Source organism: Malaya genurostris, chromosome 3, assembly GCF_030247185.1.
Source record: "Malaya genurostris strain Urasoe2022 chromosome 3, Malgen_1.1, whole genome shotgun sequence".
Classification (NCBI taxonomy): Eukaryota; Metazoa; Arthropoda; class Insecta; order Diptera; family Culicidae; genus Malaya; species Malaya genurostris.
This window is the reverse complement of record NC_080572.1, coordinates 74,357,752-74,384,407: the sequence shown is the minus strand read 5'-3', so window position 1 is coordinate 74,384,407 and position 26,656 is coordinate 74,357,752. Positions and strand designations below refer to the sequence as shown.

The window sequence follows — 26,656 nt, the reverse complement described above, 5'->3', positions numbered from 1 at the left end:
ATGGCATGTTCGTGCAAAAACCAAATTGATTCGGAATTCATTCGGATATGATTGTTACCGCGACTGAACTCTCGAGTAAAAGTGGAGCATCCGTCGACCGACGATGACGTTTATTATAGTGGCCAATTTCCGGTTGTATTGTTAATGTGTAATAAAAGGAGCGCGGTGTAAAAGTACATTGGCGAGTGACTGAAAAAAATTCTGTATATTTTCGGATTGCGAATTTATTATTAACTGTGAGTTATTTGTAAAATTTAACCTAACATAAATATATATGATTAAATGGAATTATAGAAATACAGTAGTAAAGGAGCAGGAAAGCCAGTGAAAAAGCTAGTTGTGAATTAGAAAGCGAGGGGGGAAACTTTAAGGAAAAAAAATGAATTCATATGAGAAGAGAATAAAAAAAAGTTTATTTAGTTTTAGCCTGCATAAAAAGTGCTGCTCATTATTTCTTTCCGTTTGGGGTCGACCGAACAATGATAAAGTGGGTATTGAGTTATGAATCAAGTTAGAAGATTTAAAGACAGTCACTTCTAGTTCCAAAGACATAATATTATTAGTGACGTAACGCACATAACGAACTATTATTCTTTACGCTCGTTTTTCTCGGTGGTGGCTGAATCGATTTCAACAAGCAAGATACTATTTAAAAGCTACTATTAGACCATTCATCAAGTTCGAAGATCACATGGCTGTCACCTCTGCTTCCGGAGATAAAATGGTATAAGTGACAACAAAACGCGTTGTTTTATTACCGCTCAAATTTCTCAGAGATGGCTTAGGTCTTGGCTCGTTTGAAAGCTACTATTGAATCTTGGATGAAGTTCGAACATCAAATGGTTGTCATTTCAGGTTTTGAAGATAGAATAGTATAAGTGACGTAGTCGACTTATTTTGTAATGTTATATGTAACGCAACCGACAAATACTAATGTTTTTAGATGCACCAAAATTTCTCTGAAATTATGAAATCGATTTCGAAAGACTTAGACTCATTTGAAAACCACCATTAGTTTTATTGATAAGCTCACAATACTAATGACCGAGGTTAAAAATTTTCAATTGTGTGAATGAAATTATTTAAATGACAAGAGAAAGATATTATCACACCATTAAGACAAGTTTTTTTTATCACATTAATGAACATAACAATTTATTGAAAATGTCTTGCAAACAACAAAATTTGTATCAGACAAATAGTTTAAACAATAAAGTTTAATAAAAATCGCAGTTTTAAGCCACCGCGGTGACGGTAAATGGTTGATATTTGATTTCAGAATTATAGAGTGATGAATATCAATAATTTCAAACAGTCCAGTAAGGGGCTGTCCATAAAAGACGTCACGCTTTTTTTTGACGATTTTTGACTCCCCATCCCCCCTTTGTCACAAAGTGTCACAGAAGCAAAGACCCCCCTTCCCCCCTATGTCACGTGTCACGAATTCAAAATAAATAAAATTCATCTCAATAAATTCTCAATATGTATGACAAACCATACAAATATGAGGGAAAAATCGATTTATTACATGCTGTCATTAGATTAAAAATATCCATAAATCTACAAAATCATCGGAATTATTTTATTAATATCAATTATATAAATTAACAAAAGTATTTGGTTGGAATTGATGAAACATTTAAATCATCTGTTTTAGTCCTCCAAGGGCTACACAGATATAGTATTGTTTTAGGTAAAGAATAATATTTCCGTAGTGTAGCTTACAGGGCTGAGAAAATAAAGACCAAAACCTCATCAAAACGAGATCACTGCCGGAGAATCTTTTCATTATTAGTTGATCAGTGAAAGTCCAATCATTGGATGATTCGATAAGCTTTTATGTTGGTGGAGTAAAATCACATATGATCAAGATAAGACATGACATGTTCTACGTCTGAAATCGTTGATCTCCCGCCCTTTTTCAAATTAAGTATAATTGAATAAACTGCATCAGAATCAGATAAAATAAATTCTTATGATATACTATTATCATTGCTAGAAAATCAAATTACTGAAAAAATTGTCAGTGCACATCTTAAGTTAAACTGTTTGAAGGCATCTTTTTCTTTTTTACTCATATTAGGCAAAATTTATAAATTTCGCTAATTTACTCGCTCCTCCGTGCACTTTTGCTGATCACAACAGAAATGATTTCCTGCATCACTCATTTCCGAATTTACAAGAAAAAGCTTTTATATCTACAAATACACGTTTTCCTATAGAATGTAAACGTTTATTGTGGAGATTTTTTCAGGAAATAGGGCAAAGCAGTAATATAATTAGGTATTTCAAAATTGCGCTCATCGAAAATATTGGACGTCACATTCCGTAAACCTCCCCCCCTCCCTTCTGTCACAAAAGGTCACGTTTTTTGAAACACCCCCCTCCCCCTTACGGCGTGACGTCTTTTATGGACAGCCCCTAAGTGATTATGCAAAAAATAGTCGCTCAATCAAACATATTTAGTTTCAATCAATAATCAAAGGAAACTTAATGAAAAACTCACCCCTGGTTATTATAAAGCCGTCATTATACCCCTAACAAGACTGAAATATTTATTTATTCAATCGTCGACTCCTGTGTTTAGAACAGTATGAGTGTGCGTGTGTTCAACCTATTCCAAACCCAACTGTCTGGCAGCGGTTTACGAAAACAAAAAATGATTCCCTGAGGTTGGTTCATACATAGAAATAACTTTAGTCCTGGACTGAGATAAGTGTTGGCTGAATGATATTAACACAATTCGTATTCAGACTACCAAAGTCATCATTCCATCGACCAGCCCCACCTCAATGCAATGTTTGCATCGGATGGATTCCAACATTACAGGAAGACGTTCGATCTCTTGCTTGTTAAAAATGCCTTACTCTTCACTATACGGAGCCGGGAGTCAATTTGAAAGTTTCTAAAATCGCCGCGTAACCTTTTTCTGTCATAATTTTTAACGTTAATAGCTCATTTGTTGATTAATTGATATAATTTATGTACCAATCGATTCAAAAACTTCGTTTCAGTACTTCAATAGTACACTATTGAAAAATTGGTTAGAATCGACCTATGTTTTCATTAACCAATCACAGAAGAGATCTTGTTGATTTTTCGTGCACGGCGGATGGTTTTGATCGTTGGTCTGCATCGTTCATTCCTGCATCACATGAACATTCACACGCCATGTTACATTTTTAACTTTAATCGGCAGCCAGTCGCTAACGGAGCAGCTAGCTTGTCGCTCGCTGGATGCTTGGTTTTTGTGGCGCGTCGTCGTGTTCGCTTGAGTATATTGAATTAATTATCAGCTGTTGATTTTACGGGATCTGGCAGACTAATTCTGAACTTTCGACGATTGATTTTTTGGACCCAATTTGAAGCGCTTGTATCTCGGTAATTTGTTGATGGACTTGCCACATTTAACATGTGTGCAGTGCGGCGCTGTATGTCAAATATGTGTTCGTTTGTGTAATATATTTAGGCTGTCCGGCTTTCCGGCTTAGCCCCGTGCCCGATCTAACCTCGGTCTCCCCAGATCTATGAATAATGCAGGGAATGTTTAATACGGTTTTAATGAAAACGAACCAACAAGTTGGCGAAAAGTCTTGGTAAATTGAAACCAAATTAAAACCACACGAAAAAGTTTTAAGTGCAATTTGTGGCTATTGAACAGAAGGATTTTTAATTAATTCCGCAATTTCTAATGAAATATTACATACACATAAATTCACATCCTCTCATTTGGCTACTAACGCAAAAGGCGATAGCACCAAATTTTCTATGAAATATGAAACGTATTTAATAAAACGTTGTATTCTACACCTAAACAAATAAAAAATTCTATTGTTACGTTTCGTCTCCAATTCATCAGTGCATTAGAAGCTTACCTTACTAAATGTCATAATTGGATTTTAAATTTCTTCATAAAAATCCGACATTAATCGGCATTACCTGATGAAACTCATGCCAGCTAGTCGAGTCATTCTCTCGTGATCCAGGTGATTGACTTACACACTCCTACATCTACATTTTCTACTCACAACGGCCGGCGTGACCACTCCGATGCCGGTACTGTTACTTGTGACTACAGAATCAATTGTTTTGTGACGTCGACCTTCAACGGCTCAATTATGATAAACGAAGAATTTACGCATATCGAAATCAGTATCTCTACGAACAATGCAATGGAAACTGAATGATCTGCTGTAGACCGGCTTGAGTGTAAGGGTAAACAAGTTTTTTTTGTACATATACTAGGTATCTGCTGAACACTGCAAAGTTAACTGTTAAGATATCGTTACCGTCACGTTTATGTTTGTTTACGTGTAGTGCTGCATTACTGTAGTGATTCATAGTACTGAGGAAAGACTCATCCCTCGTTAACATGCGATCCAGACGCACACAGATTACCAAGAACGACAACCGAAAAGGCATTGGTTATCCGTGTTCTATAGACTTCCGGACAATGTCGCTGTCACCGGCTTCGGTGGCGGTGTAGACGAACTCGGTACAGGAAAAGACCTTGCTGCAAGCTACATCAATATTTTCTACATTGCGAATGCAGTGAATCTTCTTCCTGTAACCGGTTAATAACTGGATTTTATCGTTAAATTTATGTTTTTCCTCTTTATCCCAGGTCAAAACCTCACACAGCGTATGCAAAAGGACGCGGATACCGGTACTTGGCTTTGCGGAAACGGCCGAACGTGTGTTCCAGTATGGGCCCATCAAAACACGGGGGATGGCCAACTTTTCGCGGTAAGTGAGTGCGTCACGTGTGACGACAAGTGATCGCTTAGCGGATTGCGGCGTTTGCATTTTGTTTATTTTTCAGGGCTGCAGTCAGAGTGCATGTGATCCAAGCAATCATACTAAACGCGATGTGATGCGATGCTAGTGCGTATGTTTGGGTCGAATGTGTGGAGTGCATTCTAATTTCAGCCAAGTCTATGATTAACGCGTAGTATTTTGTTTTGTAAACAACGAATGAACCCGGCATGATCAAACTTTATTTATCTTTTTTTTTAATATTTAATACGGAGTAAATAAAATGTCATATTAAATCAATAAAGTCATTTGACAATGACACACTAAAGCCTAAAAATCTCAACCTGGGAACCATTTCGCGGATAATTTTACCTTTTGGTCAAAATCTAGGAGTTCAGTAGTTTCTTTCTGTGGTAGTTTTTGTTAAATATAAGCCGGCTCGTGAACTTGGTTGTTTTGGGCAGTTCAAATCCATGCTTCACTTTTAATCACTATTCGTGAGCAATCTCCTGTTACTTTTAGAAGCAATCAACTCACAATACCCTTAAAACCAATTCTCGAGCTCTTTATAGTAAAATGCCGGAGCAGATCGGCAATACACAATATCTGGTTGTTCAGTATTCAATATTATGTTTCCCGAAATTTGTTTAATGGATTTACTTATTGTTCGGAAAAGTGCATATTTTTTCCGAGATTTGACAAAAAATTTTGCTGAACTCATCAATGATTGACAATTATCCCGAAATTAGCGAATGCGTTTGCTGAGATTTTGAAATACGTGTTGGCTTTTGCCGAACACAACCGTCGTATACAATTTAAATTTACGATTGACACTCCATAATCGATTTTCACTGTCAAGAAACCGTTATAGGATATGTCGAAGAACTTAAATGAGAGTGAGGAATACTCGAATCGATGGATATTTGATTTTGCGAGGAAAGTTTGTCCAGATTCTGTTCCTACGCGTAGCATTACTAGGGAGTCTTCTCCAAATGATGGTTCCATTGATAGCCTATTTTCAATGATGGAATTTTCCATAGCACTCATGTCTTGTAACAATAACGCTCCTGGGTTGGACAGAATTAAATTCAACTTGGTGAAGAATCTGCCCGACCTTGGAATAAGACGTTTGTTGGAATTCTTGAGCAAAATATTGTCCCACCTGACTGGAGGCAAGTGAAAGTTATCGCCATTCAAAAGTCGGGAAACCAGCTTCCAATCACAACTCATATAGACCCATAGCAATGTTGTCCTGCATCAGAAAATTGTTCGAAAAAATTATTCTACGACGGTTTGCTTTTTTTTTTGTTTTTGATTATAGAGGTTTTAACCATGATGTCATTCGCCTCTTCGGGCCAGAAAAGTTTTCTGAACCTATGTGCGGGGTTGGGAATCGAACCCAGGTAGGCTGCGTGAAAGGCATTGATATTTCCGAGACTAATCATTGTGCTTGTGGCGAAGGTTATCGCGATATTGATCATGTCGTTTGGACATGCTTGGAGTATCGTGATGCCAGATCTCAACTAATAAATTCCTTGCGTACCCAAGGTAGACTATCCAATGTCCCAGTTCGCGACATTCTTGCTTGTCGTGACCTTCCTTACATGAAACTTCTTTATCATTTTATAAAGTCCATTGAAGTTCCAATTTAAATTTTATTTTATGTTAGACTGTTTTCTCTTCCATGAGTTCAACCAATAGCCAACTATATGATATTTAATAAAAGTGATGAACTGATACAAACAAACCTGGAATAGTTATAAGATCATGTACAAAATAAATGTGTTTTATTTAATGTAATTTATAATAGCAACTCGCTTGATAAAAACAGTGTTTGGATTAACTAATGAATACCAACATACTACAGGGTGATTTTTAAGAGCTTGAGAACTTTTTTAAACAATAAAACGCATAAAATTTGCAAAATCTCATCGGTTCTTTATTTTAAACGTTAGATTGGTACATGACATTTACTTTTTGAAGATAATTTCATTTAAATGTTGACCGCGGCTGCGTCTTAGGTGGTCCATTCGGAAAGTCCAATTTTGGGCAACTTTTTCGAGCATTTCGGCCGGAATAGCCCGAATTTCTTCGGAAATGTTGTCTTCCAAAGCTGGAATAGTTACTGGCTTATTTCTGTAGACTTTAGACTTGACGTAGCCCCACAAAAAATAGTCTAAAGGCGTCAAATCGCATGATCTTGGTGGCCAACTTACCGGTCCATTTCTTGAGATGAATTGTTCTCCGAAGTTTTCCCTCAAAATGGCCATAGAATCGCGAGCTGTGTGGCATGTAGCGCCATCTTGTTGAAACCACATGTCAACCAAGTTCAGTTCTTCCATTTTTGGCAACAAAAAGTTTGTTAGCATCGAACGATAGCGATCGCCATTCACTGTAACGTTGCGTCCAACAGCATCTTTGAAAAAATACGGTCCAATGATTCCACCAGCGTACAAACCACACCAAACAGTGCATTTTTCGGGATGCATGGGCAGTTCTTGAACGGCTTCTGGTTGCTCTTCACTCCAAATGCGGCAATTTTGCTTATTTACGTAGCCATTCAACCAGAAATGAGCCTCATCGCTGAACAAAATTTGTCGATAAAAAAGCGGATTTTCTGCCAACTTTTCTAGGGCCCATTCACTGATTTGCAAGCGTTGCTCGTTAGTAAGTCTATTCATGATGAAATGTCAGAGCATACTGAGCAAATAATAATGCATGAAAATCATAACCTCAAAAAATCTGAGCAAATACTAATGCATGAAAATCCTAACCTCAAAAAAATCACCTTTTAATAAGATATTCGAAATGTATTAGGTTCAAACTACTATGTATTGTGGAATCCACGGCGAAGAAAAACTTATGTGTATTGCCTATGGAATAAACGTATTTATGGAAAAAAATGTCGAAGAACTTCAACGGCAATGGCCGTATAGTCCGGACTGCATATTTGATAGAATTACCACCTGATCGGGCCTCGCCCGGCAGTGCAGGGCCTATACGGATAAAAATCCATTGCCGGAACCATGATTAAAAATCATGAAATCATGAATAATATCTATCATGAATAATAAGTCATGATTTCGTGAGCAAATTGATTATTATCATGAACAATGCCACATCTTCCATGAAAATATTCATGATATCAATCATTTTGCTCATGAAATTTCATGAGAAGACATGGTTCATGATTAAAATATCATGGTACCGCCGGGGCTGGCGAATTTCTGCAGGGCCGTATATTTTTAAAACATTAGTTTGACAAGTGACAATCTAAAAAATATTAAGTAACAGGTACAATTCGAATTTCCGTGTTGAGCATTCAGACGTTTCTAATCATCGACATTTTCATTGGTGTTCAGTTTCAGTTCTCCTCAACTCATCTAACAATCCCCCCCTGGCGAAAACCGATGCCGAAAACGAACGCAAAGCGATATTTTACTAAAATTTCGGCTAAGATAGTTTTTCCAAAATTCTCAGTTTATTATTTCCGATTTCTCGGAAATTCAAAATGTTATACTGATATACGGTTTTGTAAATTTTCGTGTTTACCAGCAGTTGGTTGTTTTGCCGAAATCTGCAAATGAATGATATCAACTTACCGGAATCTCGGTGAACAGCTTTTAGACAACCGAAATTCGGTGATTCATCAAAGTAACCATTTTTCTTGAGTGCATAACTAAGCGATGTGAATAAGTCCATGTGCTCATTTGAAATCAGTCTCAACCATCCGAATTGGCGGTTCAATGCATAGGGCGCTGGTCTTACAAGCCAGTGGTCGTATGTTCGAGTCCCGACCTGAAAGGATTCTTAGTGTCAGTAGGATCCATAGTACTAGCCATGCAATGACTCTGTACACTAAAAATCGGCTGCGAAGTCTGTTGAAACAGAAATGTCAAATTCTACAAAATGAATGTAATGTCAAGACTTGCTTTAAATTTAAATTTTAGCCAAAAGTGAAAAACATTCGCCAAATGGTTCACAGCCAAGAGAGGAGTCACTAGGAGGTAAAGATTGAGCGTGAAAATATGAGCCCATTTGGGAACAATCTTTTTCGTCAAACATAACAAACAGTACATTGAAAGCCAATGTCAATGTCAACTAGATTCGTTGAAACTGGTTGATGCCGTCGCAGTCAGTGATGCAATTATGTGAAGAGTAAGAGTACATACCTACAAACATTAGATATGGGTACCCTCCCTCGATCGGTGGGGCTACGAAAACAACTTGTTTTTTTTCGCAGACAAAATCGTCGATCCCTATCGCCTATCATTCGGCACTTTGTGCGTCGTTCGCAGTTTGATGTATATTGCCAACGTTGACAAATTGCATCAAGGTGAAACATGTCACCAGCCGGCAGAATAAGCGTGCGTGGAGGAGTTTTTGCATGGTTCAGAAAACATTCCATTGCCGGTGGTTGTTGTTTGGGCGGTGTCATTCACGTAGCCAGTTTGAAGAACCTATTGTTGGGGCAGTACGCTCGCTGATCTTTATCTTTCTTCAGTGTCAAAGAAGTGAAATGTGCCACTTGCAGCATTGGTTTTAAATTTTTGTTCATTACAATCGTTATATGACAAATACTTAATTAGATTAATACTACTTCCCAAATAGCAAATGTAACTTATTGAAATTTCAAGAGGTTCTACAATTGTTTTAGAATTATTTTTTTATGTTAGATAAGTTCAGAAAGATTTTCAAATATATTAAAATCGGTTGTGCAACTGTTAAGTTTTACAATACTACCGAAAAATCACTACAGAACAATTTAAGGTACATCTGAAAACAATTGTGCAGCAAATCACCCACGTTGCACTAGCAGTTATAGAAACTCTGCAAAAATTTTCACATCGTCATGTAAAAACGAAGTAACTAAAACCGATTGTTCAACTTATCAAAAATTTTCCAAATGGCTGTAATAATTGTATCGGACTCAATATATGGCGAAATGGCTGTATATCTCTTGTGAAGAAAAATATAGTGAAATTATGCTCTACGCAAGGTAAAATCTGATAAGCCGAATTAAAAACCTCGCAGTTAAAAACTATTTTGCTGCCGAGTCCGCATAGTCCTGGCTGCCTCATGAAATTTTAGGTCAGTGTGTGCAGTTTTCTTCATTTTTAGAAAAAAACAATTCGAAGTTGTACCAGATTTCAGTGTTGCGAAAATATCAAATAATCAAATCTCACCGCTGCAGAAAATCATGCGCGATTTTCGACAGCGATTATCACTATCTACAATATCAATGATAATTGTGATCACTCGAAGTGAGTATGGAAAATATCACACCCCGTCCAATATCACCATAGTGATGTTTCGTAAACTCACACATGATTATAAATTATCATCATTGAAAATCATTCTCACAATTATCAGCCATGCAAAGATTTTCACTATCACATGGTGATATTCAATGAGGTGAGTGAAGTTTTGAAAATCAATTTCAACCAAATCTTATCATGCAGTATGATTATTTTTGGAATGGGTGGTGTCGAATCTCGATGTCTGAAGTAATTTGAAATTGTTGATAGTGAAATTCGGTTCGTAAAAATTCATCTAAACCCATGGCAATATGGATATTTTTGAAACGGGTATGATGAGTAGATGTTAAATATCGATGTCTGGAGTCATTTTGAAATCCAAGATGGCGGCTCTCGGATCATGAAAATTCATCTGAAACCATGCAATATGGGTATTTTTGGAACGGGTACGATGAGTAGATGTTGAATATTGGTGTCTGAAGTGATTTTGAAATCCAAGATGGCGGCTTTCGGTTCATGAAAATTCATCTGAAACCATACAATATGGGTATTTTTGGAACGGGTACGATGAGTAGATGTTGAATATTGGTGTCTGAAGTGATTTTGAAATCCAAGATGGCGGCTTTCGGTTCATGAAAATTCATCTGAAACCATGCAATATGGGTATTTTTGAAACGGGTACGATGAGTAGATGTTGAATATGGGTGTCTGGAGTCATTTTGAAATCCAACATGGTGGCTCTCGGTTCATGAAAATTCAACTAAACCCATGCAATATGGGTATTTTTGGAACGGGTATGATGAGTAGATGTTGAATATTGATGTCTGGAGTCATTTTGAAATCCAAGATGGCGGCTTTCGGTTCATGAAAATTCATCTAAACCCATGCAATATGGGTATTTTTGGAACGGGTATGATGAGTAGATGTTGAATATTGGTGTCTGAAGTGATTTTGAAATCCAAGATGGCGGCTTTCGGTTCATGAAAATTCATCTGAAACCATGCAATATGGGTATTTTTGGAACGGGTACGATGAGTAGATGTTGAATATTGGTGTCTGAAGTGATTTTGAAATCCAAGATGGCGGCTTTCGGTTCATGAAAATTCATCTGAAACCATGCAATATGGGTATTTTTGGAACGGGTACGATGAGTAGATGTTGAATATGGGTGTCTGGAGTCTTTTGAAATCCAACATGGTGGCTCTCGGTTCATGAAAATTCAACTAAACCCATGCAATATGGGTATTTTTGGAACGGGTATGATGAGTAGATGTTGAATATGGGTGTCTGGAGTCATTTTGAAATCCAACATGGTGGCTCTCGGTTCATGAAAATTCAACTAAACCCATGCAATATGGGTATTTTTGGAACGGGTATGATGAGTAGATGTTGAATATTGATGTCTGGAGTCATTTTGAAATCCAAGATGGCGGCTTTCGGTTCATGAAAATTCATCTAAACCCATGCAATATGGGTATTTTTGGAACGGGTATGATGAGTAGATGTTGAATATTGATGTCTGGAGTCATTTTGAAATCCAAGATGGCGGCTTTCGGTTCATGAAAATTCATCTAAACCCATGCAATATGGGTATTTTTGGAACGGGTATGATGAGTAGATGTTGAATATGGGTGTCTGGAGTCATTTTGAAATCCAACATGGTGGCTCTCGGTTCATGAAAATTCAACTAAACCCATGCAATATGGGTATTTTTGGAACGGGTATGATGAGTAGATGTTGAATATTGATGTCTGGAGTCATTTTGAAATCCAAGATCAGCAATAAAAATATACTACGAAAGTAAGAAAATTGTTTGAAGTGATAGATTAAACATAGCAAATTTTCGAAAATATGTATAATTGGATTGTGTTAGTTTTCAATCGCCAATCATTTGGTTGACAGCAACCAATTTGATGTCAACAATTCGACTACCAGAATGCTCAACAAACGAGTTCCTTACTTTTCCCAAGCTTTAGAACAGTAGTATTGGTTCAAGTGCAATATTTGCAGAACTGTCGATGATAAATTTTTGATAGTGATTCTTAAATAAATGTCTGCTTTCGCACAATGAATTCAAATCTACAATACCGTCTCGAAGTGTTGCACTAATTTTTCAAAGAAAATTGTCCGTTTTTATTCGAAATTTGAAAAGAATTACCTCTATAAACAAACGGTAAGTAATGTCGGAAACATAACTGCAAAATCGACGTTAATGCGCAATAGCCTGCACAGTTGTCTTCTAGTAGACCTACAAGCTTATGAAATTAGAATTTAGAGATGCAGATTATAGCGACAAAATTACAAGGTTGTGTAGCAGATACTACCAATCACGGTGACGTTTAATATTTTCAATTCACACTTAATGCCATTTAATATATAGTAAATGGTTAATTGATGAGTGTTACTTGCCGCTAGATGACACTCAACTCCCGAAAAAGTTAAAACTCCGTGGTTTTCACTTCAGTTTTGGTGGGTAAAACACGGTGATAGATTGCATTCACGAGAATAAAATACCAACACCAAAAAAGAACTTCCATGCACTGTCCACCCTTCTGGCATCAGTTGTAGTTTCTTTCCTCTTTCAAATTCATCATTTCTCCGTTTTTAACAACAAAAATATTGAATGCAACACTGGAACCTGCAGAAAAATCCGACCGAAACACAGCGAAACAACGCAGAGCAACAAAGAAATACAATCGCACGCGACGAGCGTTCTACACAAACTAAGTTCAAATTTTTCGAAAAATTTTCATAAACTAGAAGTTCACATTTTGGGTATCAAAATGACTCCAGACATCGATAATCGACACCTACTCATCATACCCGTTCCAAAAATACCCATATTGCATGGGTTTAGTTGAATTTTCATGAACCGAGAACCACCATGTTGGATTTCAAAATCACTTCAGACACCAATATTCAACATCTACTCATCATACCCGTTCCAAAAATACCCATATTGCATGGTTTCAGATGAATTTTCATGAACCAAGAGCCGCCATCTTCTATTTCAAAATGACTTCAGACACCAATATTCAACATCTACTCATCATATCCGTTCCAAAAATACCCATATTGCATGGGTTTAGTTGAATTTTCATGAACCGAGAACCACCATGTTGGATTTCAAAATCACTTCAGACACCAATATTCAACATCTACTCATCATACCCGTTCCAAAAATACCCATATTGCATGGTTTCAGATGAATTTTCATGAACCAAGAGCCGCCATCTTCTATTTCAAAATGACTTCAGATACCAATATTCAACATCTACTCATCATATCCGTTCCAAAAATACCCATATTGCATGGGTTTAGTTGAATTTTCATGGACCGAGAGCCACCATGTTGGATTTCAAAATGACTCCAGACATCAATATTCAACACCTACTCATCATACCCGTTCCAAAAATACCCATATTGCATGGGTTTAGTTGAATTTTCATGAACCGAGAGCCGCCATGTTGGATTTCAAAATGACTCCAGACATCAATATTCAACATCTACTCATCATACCCGTTCCAAAAATACCCATATTGCATGGGTTTAGTTGAATTTTCATGAACCGAGAGCCGCCATGTTGGATTTCAAAATGACTCCAGACATCAATATTCAACACCTACTCATCATACCCTTTCCAAAAATACCCATATTGCATGGGTTTAGATGAATTTTCATGAACCGAAAGCCGCCATCTTGGATTTCAAAATGACTCCAGACATCAATATTCAACATCTACTCATCATACCCGTTCCAAAAATACCCATATTGCATGGGTTTAGTTGAATTTTCATGAACCGAGAGCCGCCATGTTGGATTTCAAAATGACTCCAGACATCAATATTCAACATCTACTCATCATACCCGTTCCAAAAATACCCATATTGCATGGGTTTAGATGAATTTTCATGAACCGAAAGCCGCCATCTTGGATTTCAAAATGACTCCAGACATCAATATTCAACATCTACTCATCATACCCGTTCCAAAAATACCCATATTGCATGGGTTTAGTTGAATTTTCATGAACCGAGAGCCGCCATGTTGGATTTCAAAATGACTCCAGACATCAATATTCAACACCTACTCATCATACCCGTTCTAAAAACACCCATATTGCATGGGTTTCGTTGAATTTTCATGAACCGAGAGCCGCCATCTTGGATTTCAAAATGACTCCAGACACCAATATTCAACACCTACTCATCATACCCGTTCCAAAAATACCCATATTGCATGGGTTTAGTTGAATTTTCATGAACCGAGAGCCGCCATGTTGGATTTCAAAATAACTCCAGACATCGATAATCAACATCTACTCATCATACCCATTCCAAAAATACCAATATTGCATGGGTTTTGATAAAATTTTACGAACCGAAATTCACTATCATCAATTTCAAATAACTTCAGACAATGATTTTCGACACCACCCGTTCCAAAAATAATCATACTGCATGTTAAGATTTGGTTGAAATTGATTTTCAATACCACACTCACCTCACGGAATATCACCATGTGGTAGTGAAAATCGCGCATGGGTGATAATCGTGATAATGCTTTTGAATGATAATCATGTGTGAGTTTACGAAACATCGCTAAAGTGAGATTGAACGGGTGATGATTTCCCCCATACTCAGCGGTGATATTTGATGTTTTGAAAATTTCGCACACCGATATTAAGTGATAATCGTTTTCTAATATCATTCTCAGAATATCAAATGATTTTCTTCATGATGTTCGGCGATGATTTTGTAAGTGATAATCACCAACAATTATTATCGGCGATAATAACTGATTTTTGATATTTTGAGAATGATAATGCCAACACTGCCAGATTTATCTGCTTGAAATGAACGTAAAACTTGCCAACATGAGAATATTATCATAAAAGTTTCTCGATCATCCCTTCGTTCTCTCCACCATCTCCATTGAAAACTAATAAATTCGCTCGTTGTAACTAATCCTGTTGTATCTCTTCTTCTCCGCTCTTAATCGTTCTTCTCTAATCTTTTTGAACACTAATTAGATCTATATGTCGGTTCTAACCTCGTTTGCTAGCCCTCTTTTTTTATCCGTCTTCCACCATCTTTTCGACCACTAATTAGATCTACATGCCGAACCTAACCCCGTTTCGTTCGCCAACTCTCATTCACCACTCCCTCCTTCTACCACCCATTTTAAAGCATATTTCTTTTCTTCTTTAGTTTTAATGCAAAATCACCAACGTTTACCCTATTGGTTTAGTGTCAGAGTTAGTTAGCTAGGATTAGTTTTAATTGATAGTATTAAGTACATACATGTATCTGTTGGATTGTTGTAATCTGTTGATATAAACGATGAGGAGGTTTTATGCCTGCTGGAGTGAGAGATTATTATTTCAGCTCCATTGGGCTTTTTCCTGCTCCAAATAAATAAATAAATAAATAAATAAATACAGCATTACATACGCAATGAAAATAAAAATCAAATCAGGTAATTTGTATTCGGTTTTCATCTCGTGAAAAAATGAACAGACCTGACATCACTTTTCAAAGATATTGAGCAAAAAGTTGAGTTCATCATAGTTACTCTCATAGTTATATATTACCGCTTGAGCAACTTGTTTTTGCAACTAAAGCACTGTATTGTTTAATTCAACAAGTTTGATAAGAATAAAAACAACTATTTTGATAAAAATAAAAACAAAAATTTCTCTTCTCAATATTTACACGTTTATATTTCCTTTTTTTAGATAAAATAAATCATTACGTTCGGTGAACCATTTTCTTTTCAACACACTGTTACCCTCGATGCCATATTGGAAAATATTTCAGGCGTGCGAAGACATGTTTCACCATAAAAATGCAGTTCGTTGTCGATTTTCTATTTACTAAAACATACAAGATAAATTCTACAATATGTAGTATTACAATTTATTTATATGCAGAATATTATGTTTGTGTTACGAGCAGTTATTTTGAAAATCAATTGCTATTTTTTGTAAACATCAATTCAATTCTTGTTTACGTTACGTAGTAGTTTCCATGAGTTTCACAATCGTTTTTTCGCTGATTTAATTGCAGCATTTGTAATGGGATCGATGCATGAGTTTTTGTATCAGTTGCACAATAATTGTGAATAAATGTCGTAACAACGGAAGAACTTAAAGATATGTTGCACAACAAAGAAAAATTGCGCTTTTTCCATAACACAATAGATACTAGAATAGTAATATAAACTAATTTGATAAATTGCACAATCAGTAGAAAAATACAGGGCAGCAACTTAACGTGCTACTTGAATGAAACTTTACAGCAATCGTTGGAACGCTTGATTTAGACAGTGTCAAGACATTCTTAGTTACCCATATCATGTGCAGAATCTGTTATTGACATATGATTCTTCATACGCACGGTGTACGCACTTAAATTGCATTATAAGAAAATATTTGGCAAAATTCACCGATTCAACCAATTACGTCCGAGCTTTCATGGAATCAAATCAAAGATATTATTTAACTTTTTCCATGTTCGCTTTAATCAATTTCAATATCATGTCCAAATGCACGAGTCTTTTTTTTAACACTATACTCACGTATATATACATCTTGTACAACGTTTGGAGCAACCGTTTTTTGCGTGGAAATTCTTACTTCACATCTTCCTCCGATTTTACTTCTTTATGATGTTTCCTGTTTTTTCTTAATTGGCCGCGGTTCCGGTGCATGCGGCGGTTTGAAGTCCGTCGCCATCGCTCGAGTAATGGCATGAGGCTAAATCCACCCACCAAAGCATTATGATGGGCAGTGAACAACAGAAGTCTCGGAAGCGTCCGGAAGTATGCCTTCACGTAAGTCTCGTCATCCATAATGAGGCAATGTGGTTTTGTTAACACCTGTGTGTAAAGCTTTCGGGCACATGATTTTCACATCGTATTCTGCCGTTGATTGTGATTGTACATGTGTAGTCTTGCACATTTTTTCGCGTCTTGCACAAAAGTTTTACTCAAATGCAGCAAATGTACTACACCCAAACCTCCGTTTACGAACACTTTTTATACGTTATCTCTTTTCACGTAACTCTTTTTTATGAACCAAATCCCAAATAACGTAATCTTTTTTTACGAACCAAATCCCAAATAACGTAAACTTTTTTTACGAATCTACTTCGTAAAAAGAGGTTTTGGCATACATCGAAAGCGATTTCCGACTCCATGGAAACTAATACAATATGGGTATTTTCGGAACGGGTTTAAAGAGTAGATTCCGAAAAATGATGTTTGAGGTATTTTGGAAATCCAAGGTGGCGACTTCCGGTTGATTGATAATTCTCGAAAACCCTTACAATATGGGTATTTTCTGAACGAATGCCACAAAGATGGTAAAGTGTCATTAATAAAAATAAAAAAAATGAACGGAGTAGATATCAGAAAACGATGTTTTAGCTGGTTCTTAAATCCAAGATGGCGACTTCCGGTTTGTTGATATTCCTTGAAACGCCATCTTGAATTTCAAAACTACCTCAGACATCGTTTTCCGACATCTACTCATCAATTCCGTTCCGAAGATACCCATATTGTTAGGGGTTTTAATCAATCTCAATAAACCGGTAGCCGCCATCTTGGATTTTGAAACGAGCCCAAACATCATTTTCTTGCACTTACTCTTCACATCCGTTCAGAAAATAACCATATGATGCGCGGTTTCCACGTTAATTACACAAAACTTTTTTTACGAAATGAATTCTAAATAACGTAAACTTTTTTTACGAACTAAATCTCAAATAACGTAAACTTTTTTTACGAACTACCTCTTTTTACAAACCCCCGTTTAGTTCGTAAATGGAGATTTCGGTGTATATATCAATATGGACCACGCTTGAGATACATGAGGGACATCACAGTAAAGTGCGGTGGAAAAAGGTTACTAATACACTATAATTTTTTTAATGCACATATGACAGCTTTCCCAATCAGTACACTGAACCAAACAACTCCAAATATATGGAATATTTCTCGATATATACCGCCAGAAAAAAAAAGCTGTAAATACGGTTCAGAGAATACATTGTTTTATAGAAAATCCTTATTTACATAAATGTGTGTGAAATGTGCACGCAGAACTAATCAAATTAATCATAATGCTAGTTGAAGAGTTTTACCAACATTTCCAAACTATGCACTATTAGGCTCTCTGACAGCTCACTTACAACCACAAATGCAAATGAGATTGGTTTGTTTTCATCAGGAAACGCATGCATCAAACACGATTCAGACGATCAATCAACTTCGGTCGACGTTCAGAATAATTTATTAATTTTTTTAGCCGAACATTGCTCACGTATCCGTAGTTAAAATATTCCGTGAGCTCGACGTAGTGTCCTTTCATATAAATTGCTTACAATTAATGTTGTTGTTCCGTAATCGTTCCATTCAGGTGATAGTCGTTTGATGCTGCGTGTGAATCACTTTTACATATTGTTTTGTTTTCATCAGGAAACGTGTTGGCCACCCATTTTTCAGTAGGACCGCCGCTCATTCTTCACCGGGCATAGAAACCTCAATAATTTCTTGATTTGAAAAATAAATCCATTTGTATTCATGTTTACTGTGATAATGATTACGGTTCCAATGATATAATTAAATGCTTCCAAACAAAATAATTTAGTATATAAATAAAACGTAGCTTGTAATTCTCCTCAACGAGAGCTATTAATTGAAGAAAAAGTATAACTTGTTCTTATGATTACATTTATTGTACTGCATTTATCATACTTTTTTTTTAATTTTTTTCAGAGCTAAACGAGCTTTCTATTTGTTGAATTTTTGAACGGTTCGTCTGTTGAATGGAATTTAAATACTTTTTAGGAAATAAACATCAAATTTTCAAATTCTGACTAAAAGCTCAAACTATTCACAAAACAGTTCACAGCAAGGGGCAGATCGCTTAGTAAATGAACGTTCAATTCATAGACAATTTATAAAAATGACAATTTTACATTCTAACTTTCCCTGAGAGAAAAGATAATGTGGAGATAATTTAAGTTCAATGTCATGTACGCAATGACAAAAATATCACAATCAAAGTAACTTGTAATACAACGTTCATTTCATTTTAATTTTGTTGATATATTCTATATATCAGATGTGATCTGCCAAACATTGCCCTCGCAGGCTATAAGTTTCGTTTTTTCAGCACTATTAATAATATTCATGAGCAATGTTGACTATTATTTTATAACTCTTGAAAGTTAAGACGATAGGTCCAAAAAAGCGTAATTCTACATTATTTATAGGCGATATTTACTTCCGTCAGAAAAAAACACACTTAAATATAAAAATGTTCACACCTCGATGTGGGCATCATGCTCAATTATTTTTAACATTTCACTTCTGAGTGCACACTAAACCCAACTATCAAACATGACTGAACTAATGGCCTTTTCGTCACGAGATGGTGTTACTTTGATGTCTTTTTCGATTTGTATTGGATTCGTTAAAGTTATCCATATTGATATATAATATATTTGAATGCAGCTTGCACTAAAAAACTGTTTTAATCTACATAGTGGTGTAATGATGCCTTTCTCATATTATTTATTATCTTTTAAATATTATAGCAAAATTAATTAAAACACTACCAATTAAAATGGTTTAGAACCCTGTTTAGAAGACTTCTTTTGCATAACACTACTACATTTAAATACTCGTATGGCCATAAACTAACGTGACCTACAAATTGAAACAGTTCCGAACACAACTTAGAAGATGTTTTACGTTTTTCTAACACGGTTTGATATTTTGAAAACTTATTACCTTGTAATGTAAGAACCGGAAGTCGGACTTGCAATTTTTTAGGACTATCAGAACTGTTAATTTGAGTTTAATTTTCTGAAGATCTGTTATGACTTCATTTGGCCCTAGACTATCTTGACCTGCAAAATAGAAAAAAATTATTAGTCGATTTCAAGAATTCGTCACTTATCAATGATTATTTTTGAATAAAATAAATACTTTTGAAAATGACATTTTTACTCTGAGCACCCTATCTTCGTAAGCTGAGTTGGATCTGAATAAAAATCGGAATATTCTTATGGTATCTGAAGACCTTTCAGTAGATTCTAAGATGGTGAAAAAACAGTTTAGTCATCTTCGAAAAAATCTGCTGATATTATTATTTTTTTTGTGCATATCACGTGGTAATTCCGGAACCGGAAGTCGAATCCAAATGAAAATTTGGAAGATTCTGTGAAATCGCAAGTCCTTTCATTTTAATCTAAGTTTGTGAAAATCGTTGTGAAGTGATATTATTTCCATTGTTTTAGTACATATCACCCTGCAATTCCGGAACCGTATGGGGCCGTAACACCTTTCATTTGAATCTAAGTTTGTGAAAATCGGATTACCCATCTTAGAAAAAATTTAGTGACATTATTTATCAGACATTTGCTTAGTTCGTCGAGTTGAATCGAATGATAGGGTAACAGAGGTATTTTGGCCACTTCATATATTTTGGCCCACCTAACAAACTTTATCGATTTCATCGGATTTTATCGATGTTAAGTAACTTATGTTGCATCAATTTGAAGCTAATCACATTAAATTACATATTGCGGAAGGGGTTTTCAAAGATATTACAACATTTGGTGGATATTTTTACAAAGTGAGCCAAAATAAAATCAATCCTGAAGTATGTATGTATGTATGTATGTATATGTGAAGCCACCATCAGTTCAAGGCATTACCAATGTATGCGGGTAGACTTACAGTAGATCCGAATTTAATTATCAGATAGCTTTCATATTATTACTGTTAAGAAGGCCAAAATGGGTTATTTGGACCCGGCGCCTTCCAGCAATAACATCCAGCCATATAATAAAGATTTTCGCTGTACCAGCTTAAACCCGCCTGATGGTTTGTTTGTTAGAAGGGCGCGTCTTACTCATTTCAGACCTTCAGGGAGAAACACGAAGTTTCTCCCATGTGACTCAGGTTGGCAATCCACTCCATCATCCAGTCATTCACTTGTAAGATACCCTGATGCACTCCCTGCCCCTCACCATTGTAATAAAATAATATAATATTTGTGACGAAGTACAATATAGTAAAATAATAAGACATAATATAATATCATTTAATATAATACAATACAACAAATCGTCATACAATATAACATAATAAAATATAACATAGAGCCATATAATATCACATAATATAACATATATACTACACACTTAAAACCATTTCTTGAGCTCGGCATAATAAAATGCCGAAACTGATCAGCAACACGTAAATTTGCTGATTGCTCAGTAATCAATACGCATGTTTCTGAACTTCGTTAAATGCATTCACTGATATTTCGGTAAAATGCTTCACTTTGCCGAAATTTGGCATAATTGCTTGCTGAATTTATCAGTAAACAACAGATATGCCGACATCAGCAGAGACGTTTGCCGAGATTTCGGAATATGCGCTAGCTGTTGCCGAGATTCAGCACGACAGCTGTCATTTATTGCCGCGTTACATTTTCGCTTCGCAGTGAAAAAATGGATAATCTTCGAAGAACCGTGGAACCACTTGCAAGTAAAAATATTGAATAAATATAGTGACATGTTTCGCTTTATAAAAAGCGACTTTATCAGAGCACTCGCGATTATAAGGGAAAAACACCCAACACGGGTCTCAAGAAGTCCTCGAGACAAAATTTTGGGGGATATGCGAAAAAATAACCCAATGCATGGAATAATTCAATAGATCAAAGTAAGTTTATTTTTTTAACAATACCGTATATGCATCATTAAATATTGAACATTTTTGTAAGCCAAAAATCAATATATATTTTTATTTTCATATTTCCAGCTCGACTCAAGGTGGCCGCATCTTAAAACGCCGCTTTTTCTATGCTACATGTTTTCAGGTAGAGGCTTTAAGCACTACTGACAACAAATTTGTAAGCCTCCTTTAAGTGTTAATAAAATGAATTTTTGATCCTGAATGGCGTGTTTATAATGTTGAGAAATTACAAACAAAATTAATTGACTAGATTTTCAATTACTGATGATTCGGTAATTTATTTTTTCATTTTTTCGTTTTATTGGATTGCCGAATATTCAGTGAACGTTTCACTGAGCAAACAGTAAATCTTATGCTGACGATTTCGGCAATATTTGACGTTTGTCAAATTTGGTGGTGCCGAGACGCTCAGTAATTTTATTTTTGCCGAGATGATTGCTGATTACTCGGCTGTGCGAATCTCGGCATTTTTTTGCCGAGACTCAGCTAAAAAATTTAAGTGTGTACAATATATTATCCTATAGAAGGGTTCCGTCATCATCCATCATCTCCGTTCCGCTAGCCACTCATGTTCGAAAACTGACAATTATAGTAAAAACTGCTATCTCTTATCGATATGTTGACTATAGTGTTTGTCCGAAGAAAAGATGCCTACATTCCGTATCTCCTCGAAGTAATGACAGCAACATTATTATATAAGTAAAATCAAATAATATAACTCATTATAATATAATATAATATAATACAATATTATATAATATAATACATTACATATAGTATAACATAATACAATATAATACAATATAATATAATATAACATAATATAATATAACATAGTATAATATAATATAATATAATACAATATACCATACTATAGAAGGGTTTCCGTTATCATCCTTCATCTCCCTCCGCTAGTCAACTCATGCGCTAAAACTGACAATTATAGTGACATAAGCTATCTCTTATCAATATGTTGACTATAGTGGTTGGACGAACAAAGATGCCTACATTCCGTACCTCCGCGATGATATAACAGCAGCAGTATTATATAATTAAAATCAAATAATATAACTCATTATAATATCATACAATATAATACAATATTATATACTATAATACAATACATATAGTATAATATAATACAACATAACATAATATAATACAATACATATAGTATAACATAATACAATATAATATAATATAATACAATATACTATACTATAGCAGGGTTTACGTTATCATCCTTCATCTCCCTCCGCTAGACAACTCAAGTGCGAAAACTGACAATTGTGAAATATGCTACCTCTTATCAATATGCTGACTATAGTGATTGGACGAAGAAAAGATACCTACATTCCGTACCTCCGCATCGTTATAACAGCAGCAGAATTACCCAGTTTTGGACAAGTTACTTGATTGTCGTTTCTCAGAACTAGAACATAAATACTATATTGCTAGTTTTTACAATCCGTTGCTTGGAGTCGGGTGCCCAACAGAGTATTATGGCTATTCTACTGATGAGATGAGTATTGTCCCCATAGTCCTGCAACATAGTCTAATATAATATAATTCTATTAAAGTATTCATTAGTGTTAATCATAACAAAATTTTCTGACCCTATGTACGGGGTTGGGAATCGAACCCTGGTGGGTTGCGTAGTGGGTATCGACTTATCCAACACGCTACACCCATCCCCTAATAATGATAATGCTTTTGTTATTGTTGTAGATAATGATAATGATAATGATAATGATAATGATAATGATAATGATAATGATAATGATAATGATAATGATAATGATAATGATAATGATAATGATAATGATAATGATAATGATAATGATAATGATAATGATAATGATAATGATAATGATAATGATAATGATAATGATAATGATAATGATAATGATAATGATAATGATAATGATAATGATAATGATAATGATAATGATAATGATAATGATAATGATAATGATAATGATAATGATAATGATAATGATAATGATAACGATAATGATAATGATAATGATAATGATAATGATAATGATAATGATAATGATAATGATAATGATAATGATAATGATAATGATGATGATAATGATAATGATAATGATAATGATAATGATAATGATAATGATAATGATAATGATAATGATAATGATAATGATAATGATAATGATAATGATAATGATAATGATAATGATAATGATAATGATAATGATAATGATAATGATAATGATAATGATAATGATAATGATAATGATAATGATAATGATAATGATAATGATAATGATAATGATAATGATAATGATAATGATAATGATAATGATAATGATAATGATAATGATAATGATAATGATAATGATAATGATAATGCTAATGATAATGATAATGATAATGACAATGATAATGATCTTTAATTTTTTTTTTATTTAAGCTTTGTGTTTATTCACATCTTTAAGTCAGCAAAACTTTCTGACCCTATGTGCGGGGTTGGGAATCGAACCCTGGTGGGTTGCGTAATGGGCATCGACTTATCCAACACGCTACACCCATCCCCAATTCTACACCCATCCCCATTCCGCAAGAGAAAGGCAAAAATTATAAGTAGTACACAGCAAAAACAGAATTGTAACAATCTCGTTATTCAGTTTTCGGTTTCAAAAGTACCGGCCATCAGTGTTGGTGATTGTCGATATTTGGCTTCATATGCGATATTTAATTTTGCAGGAAAAAAATCAACAAACTTCACTATAGAAATGTCCACACCTCTATTTGAACATCATGATGAATGATGTTTTGACATTTCAATTTACGGTGCACGTTGAATGCAATCTAGCGAACATTTTTGAATTAGTAACCTTTTTTGACACCAGAGGAGGCTACTGTTATATTTTTTTCGAATTGTATGGAACTCGTCTGATCAATCAATATTGGTATATAATATCCCTCTCAGCAGGCCGTTCTATTTGGTTGGTCTTTGAGCGCTTGTTGAACGACATATTGCACGAAATATTCGTTCAGTTTGCTGAAACGGTTTGTTGTTGTTTTTTTCTGTTGCAAATATAGTGTGAAAATTAAGTGTTACCTTTACATAGAAAGAAAATTTTTCGCTATTCTACGTGAAGTAGAAGTACGAGGTCTGTTCAAAAAGTACCCGGAATTCTCATTTTTCTAAAAAAATATTTATTTATTCGTCTACATCTATATGGTCCCCTTCAAAGTAATCCCCCCTAGATATAATACACTTATGCCAGCGTTTTTTCCAGTCTTCGAAACACCCCTGATAGTCACTTTTTGTAATGCTCTGTAGCACTCTCAGCGATTCTGTCTTTATCTCTTCAATCGATGAAAAACGCTGTCCTTTCATGGGTCTCTTCAACAGGAAACAGGAACAGGAACAGGAAAAAATCACACGGAGCGATATCTGGTGAATAAGGAGTCGTTGGCGTCGTTTAACAGCTCCTGAGCGATGGTAATGCGTTTGTTTTTTTGGTCAAAATTCAGCAGTTTTGGAACGAATTTTGCTGCCACTCGTTTCATGCCCAAAACATTTGAAAAAATATGATGGCATTAATACAAATTCTTTGACTCTTCAATTCTTCCATTGTTTAAACTAACAAAAATCGCCGAGCTCAAAAAAACACGTCTACACCAGCCGCTACGAGACAGAATGTAAACAATGAATACAGCTGAAAATTTCACCATACATTGGGGACATATGTACCAACACAATAAAAAAAAATTTGACCAACGGACTCTCCAGACGCGCGCAATTAAAAAATTCCGGGAACTTTTTGAACAGACCTCGTATTGTGCAGGTATGTAGTTTTAGTTTAAAAAAAAATAAGTGGAAAAAATTTCAAAATCGGCAAACGAAGGCACCGTGTTGGCCTCCCGTTGAACGATTGATTGGACTTTCATTGGACCAATGATCCAACGTATTGGACCAACGAAGGACCACAGTTGAACTTTTTTTTTAATTAAAATTAATTCTAATGTTGTTTTGTGTGTTTTCAATTGTCATTAAGAATTTTCAACATGAAACATTTCTAATGAAATGATCAGGATTTTTGCTTTGGGTTTAATATCTTCATTCTCAGCCAACTGACAGCATGTTCACCTGAATGTTTATGGTTAAATCAATAGACATACAAGTTAAATTAATAATCTTAAGTTACAAAGAACAGGGGCGTGAAACAACAATTTCAATTCTGATGTTTTGTGATCTGGGGATTCTCAGTGTGGATGATCGATTCATACGGAAGTACTCACCTAACCAAAAGTTCGGATAAAAGGGACTGATTTGGCTTAAGCAGCTTACAAAGTTCTTGAGTAGATTTGTAAACAGCCCGTTTTTTGAGTAATTATTCACTCTTGAAAGTTCGCGTGACGCAACCATACGATCTTCTAAGCTACTTCTAGAAAACATTGTTCAGTTTCTATGCAGCGAGAAAGTTCACGCGGAACTTGTCCTGTACTTTCAAGTTCTGAAAAGATCGGAGTGTACTTTTAATCAGCAAGAAAGTGATGTTCTGGTTGCTTGAGCAGTTATCGAAAGTCACTTAAAAGTATGTACCTGATTTAGTAGGTCTTCTGAACTTGTGCTAAGCCTAGGCTCCATAAACAGCGAAACGGGCTAATCTGTGTGCCCCAAAACTGCTTATGCCTGCTTTGAGACAGCATTAGGTGGATGTTATGCCTAAAGGCATGAATCCTGCGAATCCGTTCTGAACTCCGTCTGCCTGAGAAAGTGCAAAATACTGTGAGAAACGTTGGAAAACCGCTGTAAAGAGCATTCAAATAGAAGTAAAATTTCGAAACAACTATCGATGAATATTAGAAAAGAACATAAGTGCAAAATACAG

At 35.4% G+C, this 26,656-nt stretch overlaps 1 protein-coding gene across 2 annotated transcripts in view; it reads left to right on the top strand.

The window, feature by feature from the left end:
* Positions 1-26,656, top strand: part of LOC131435359 (proton-coupled amino acid transporter-like protein pathetic) — a 123,275-nt gene that overhangs the window by 95,036 nt on the left and 1,583 nt on the right. For both annotated transcript variants that reach the window (XM_058603167.1, XM_058603166.1), the window contains one exon: positions 4,625-4,746. In XM_058603167.1, the coding sequence (XP_058459150.1) occupies positions 4,625-4,746 (122 nt within the window). The remainder of the gene's footprint in view (positions 1-4,624; positions 4,747-26,656) is intronic.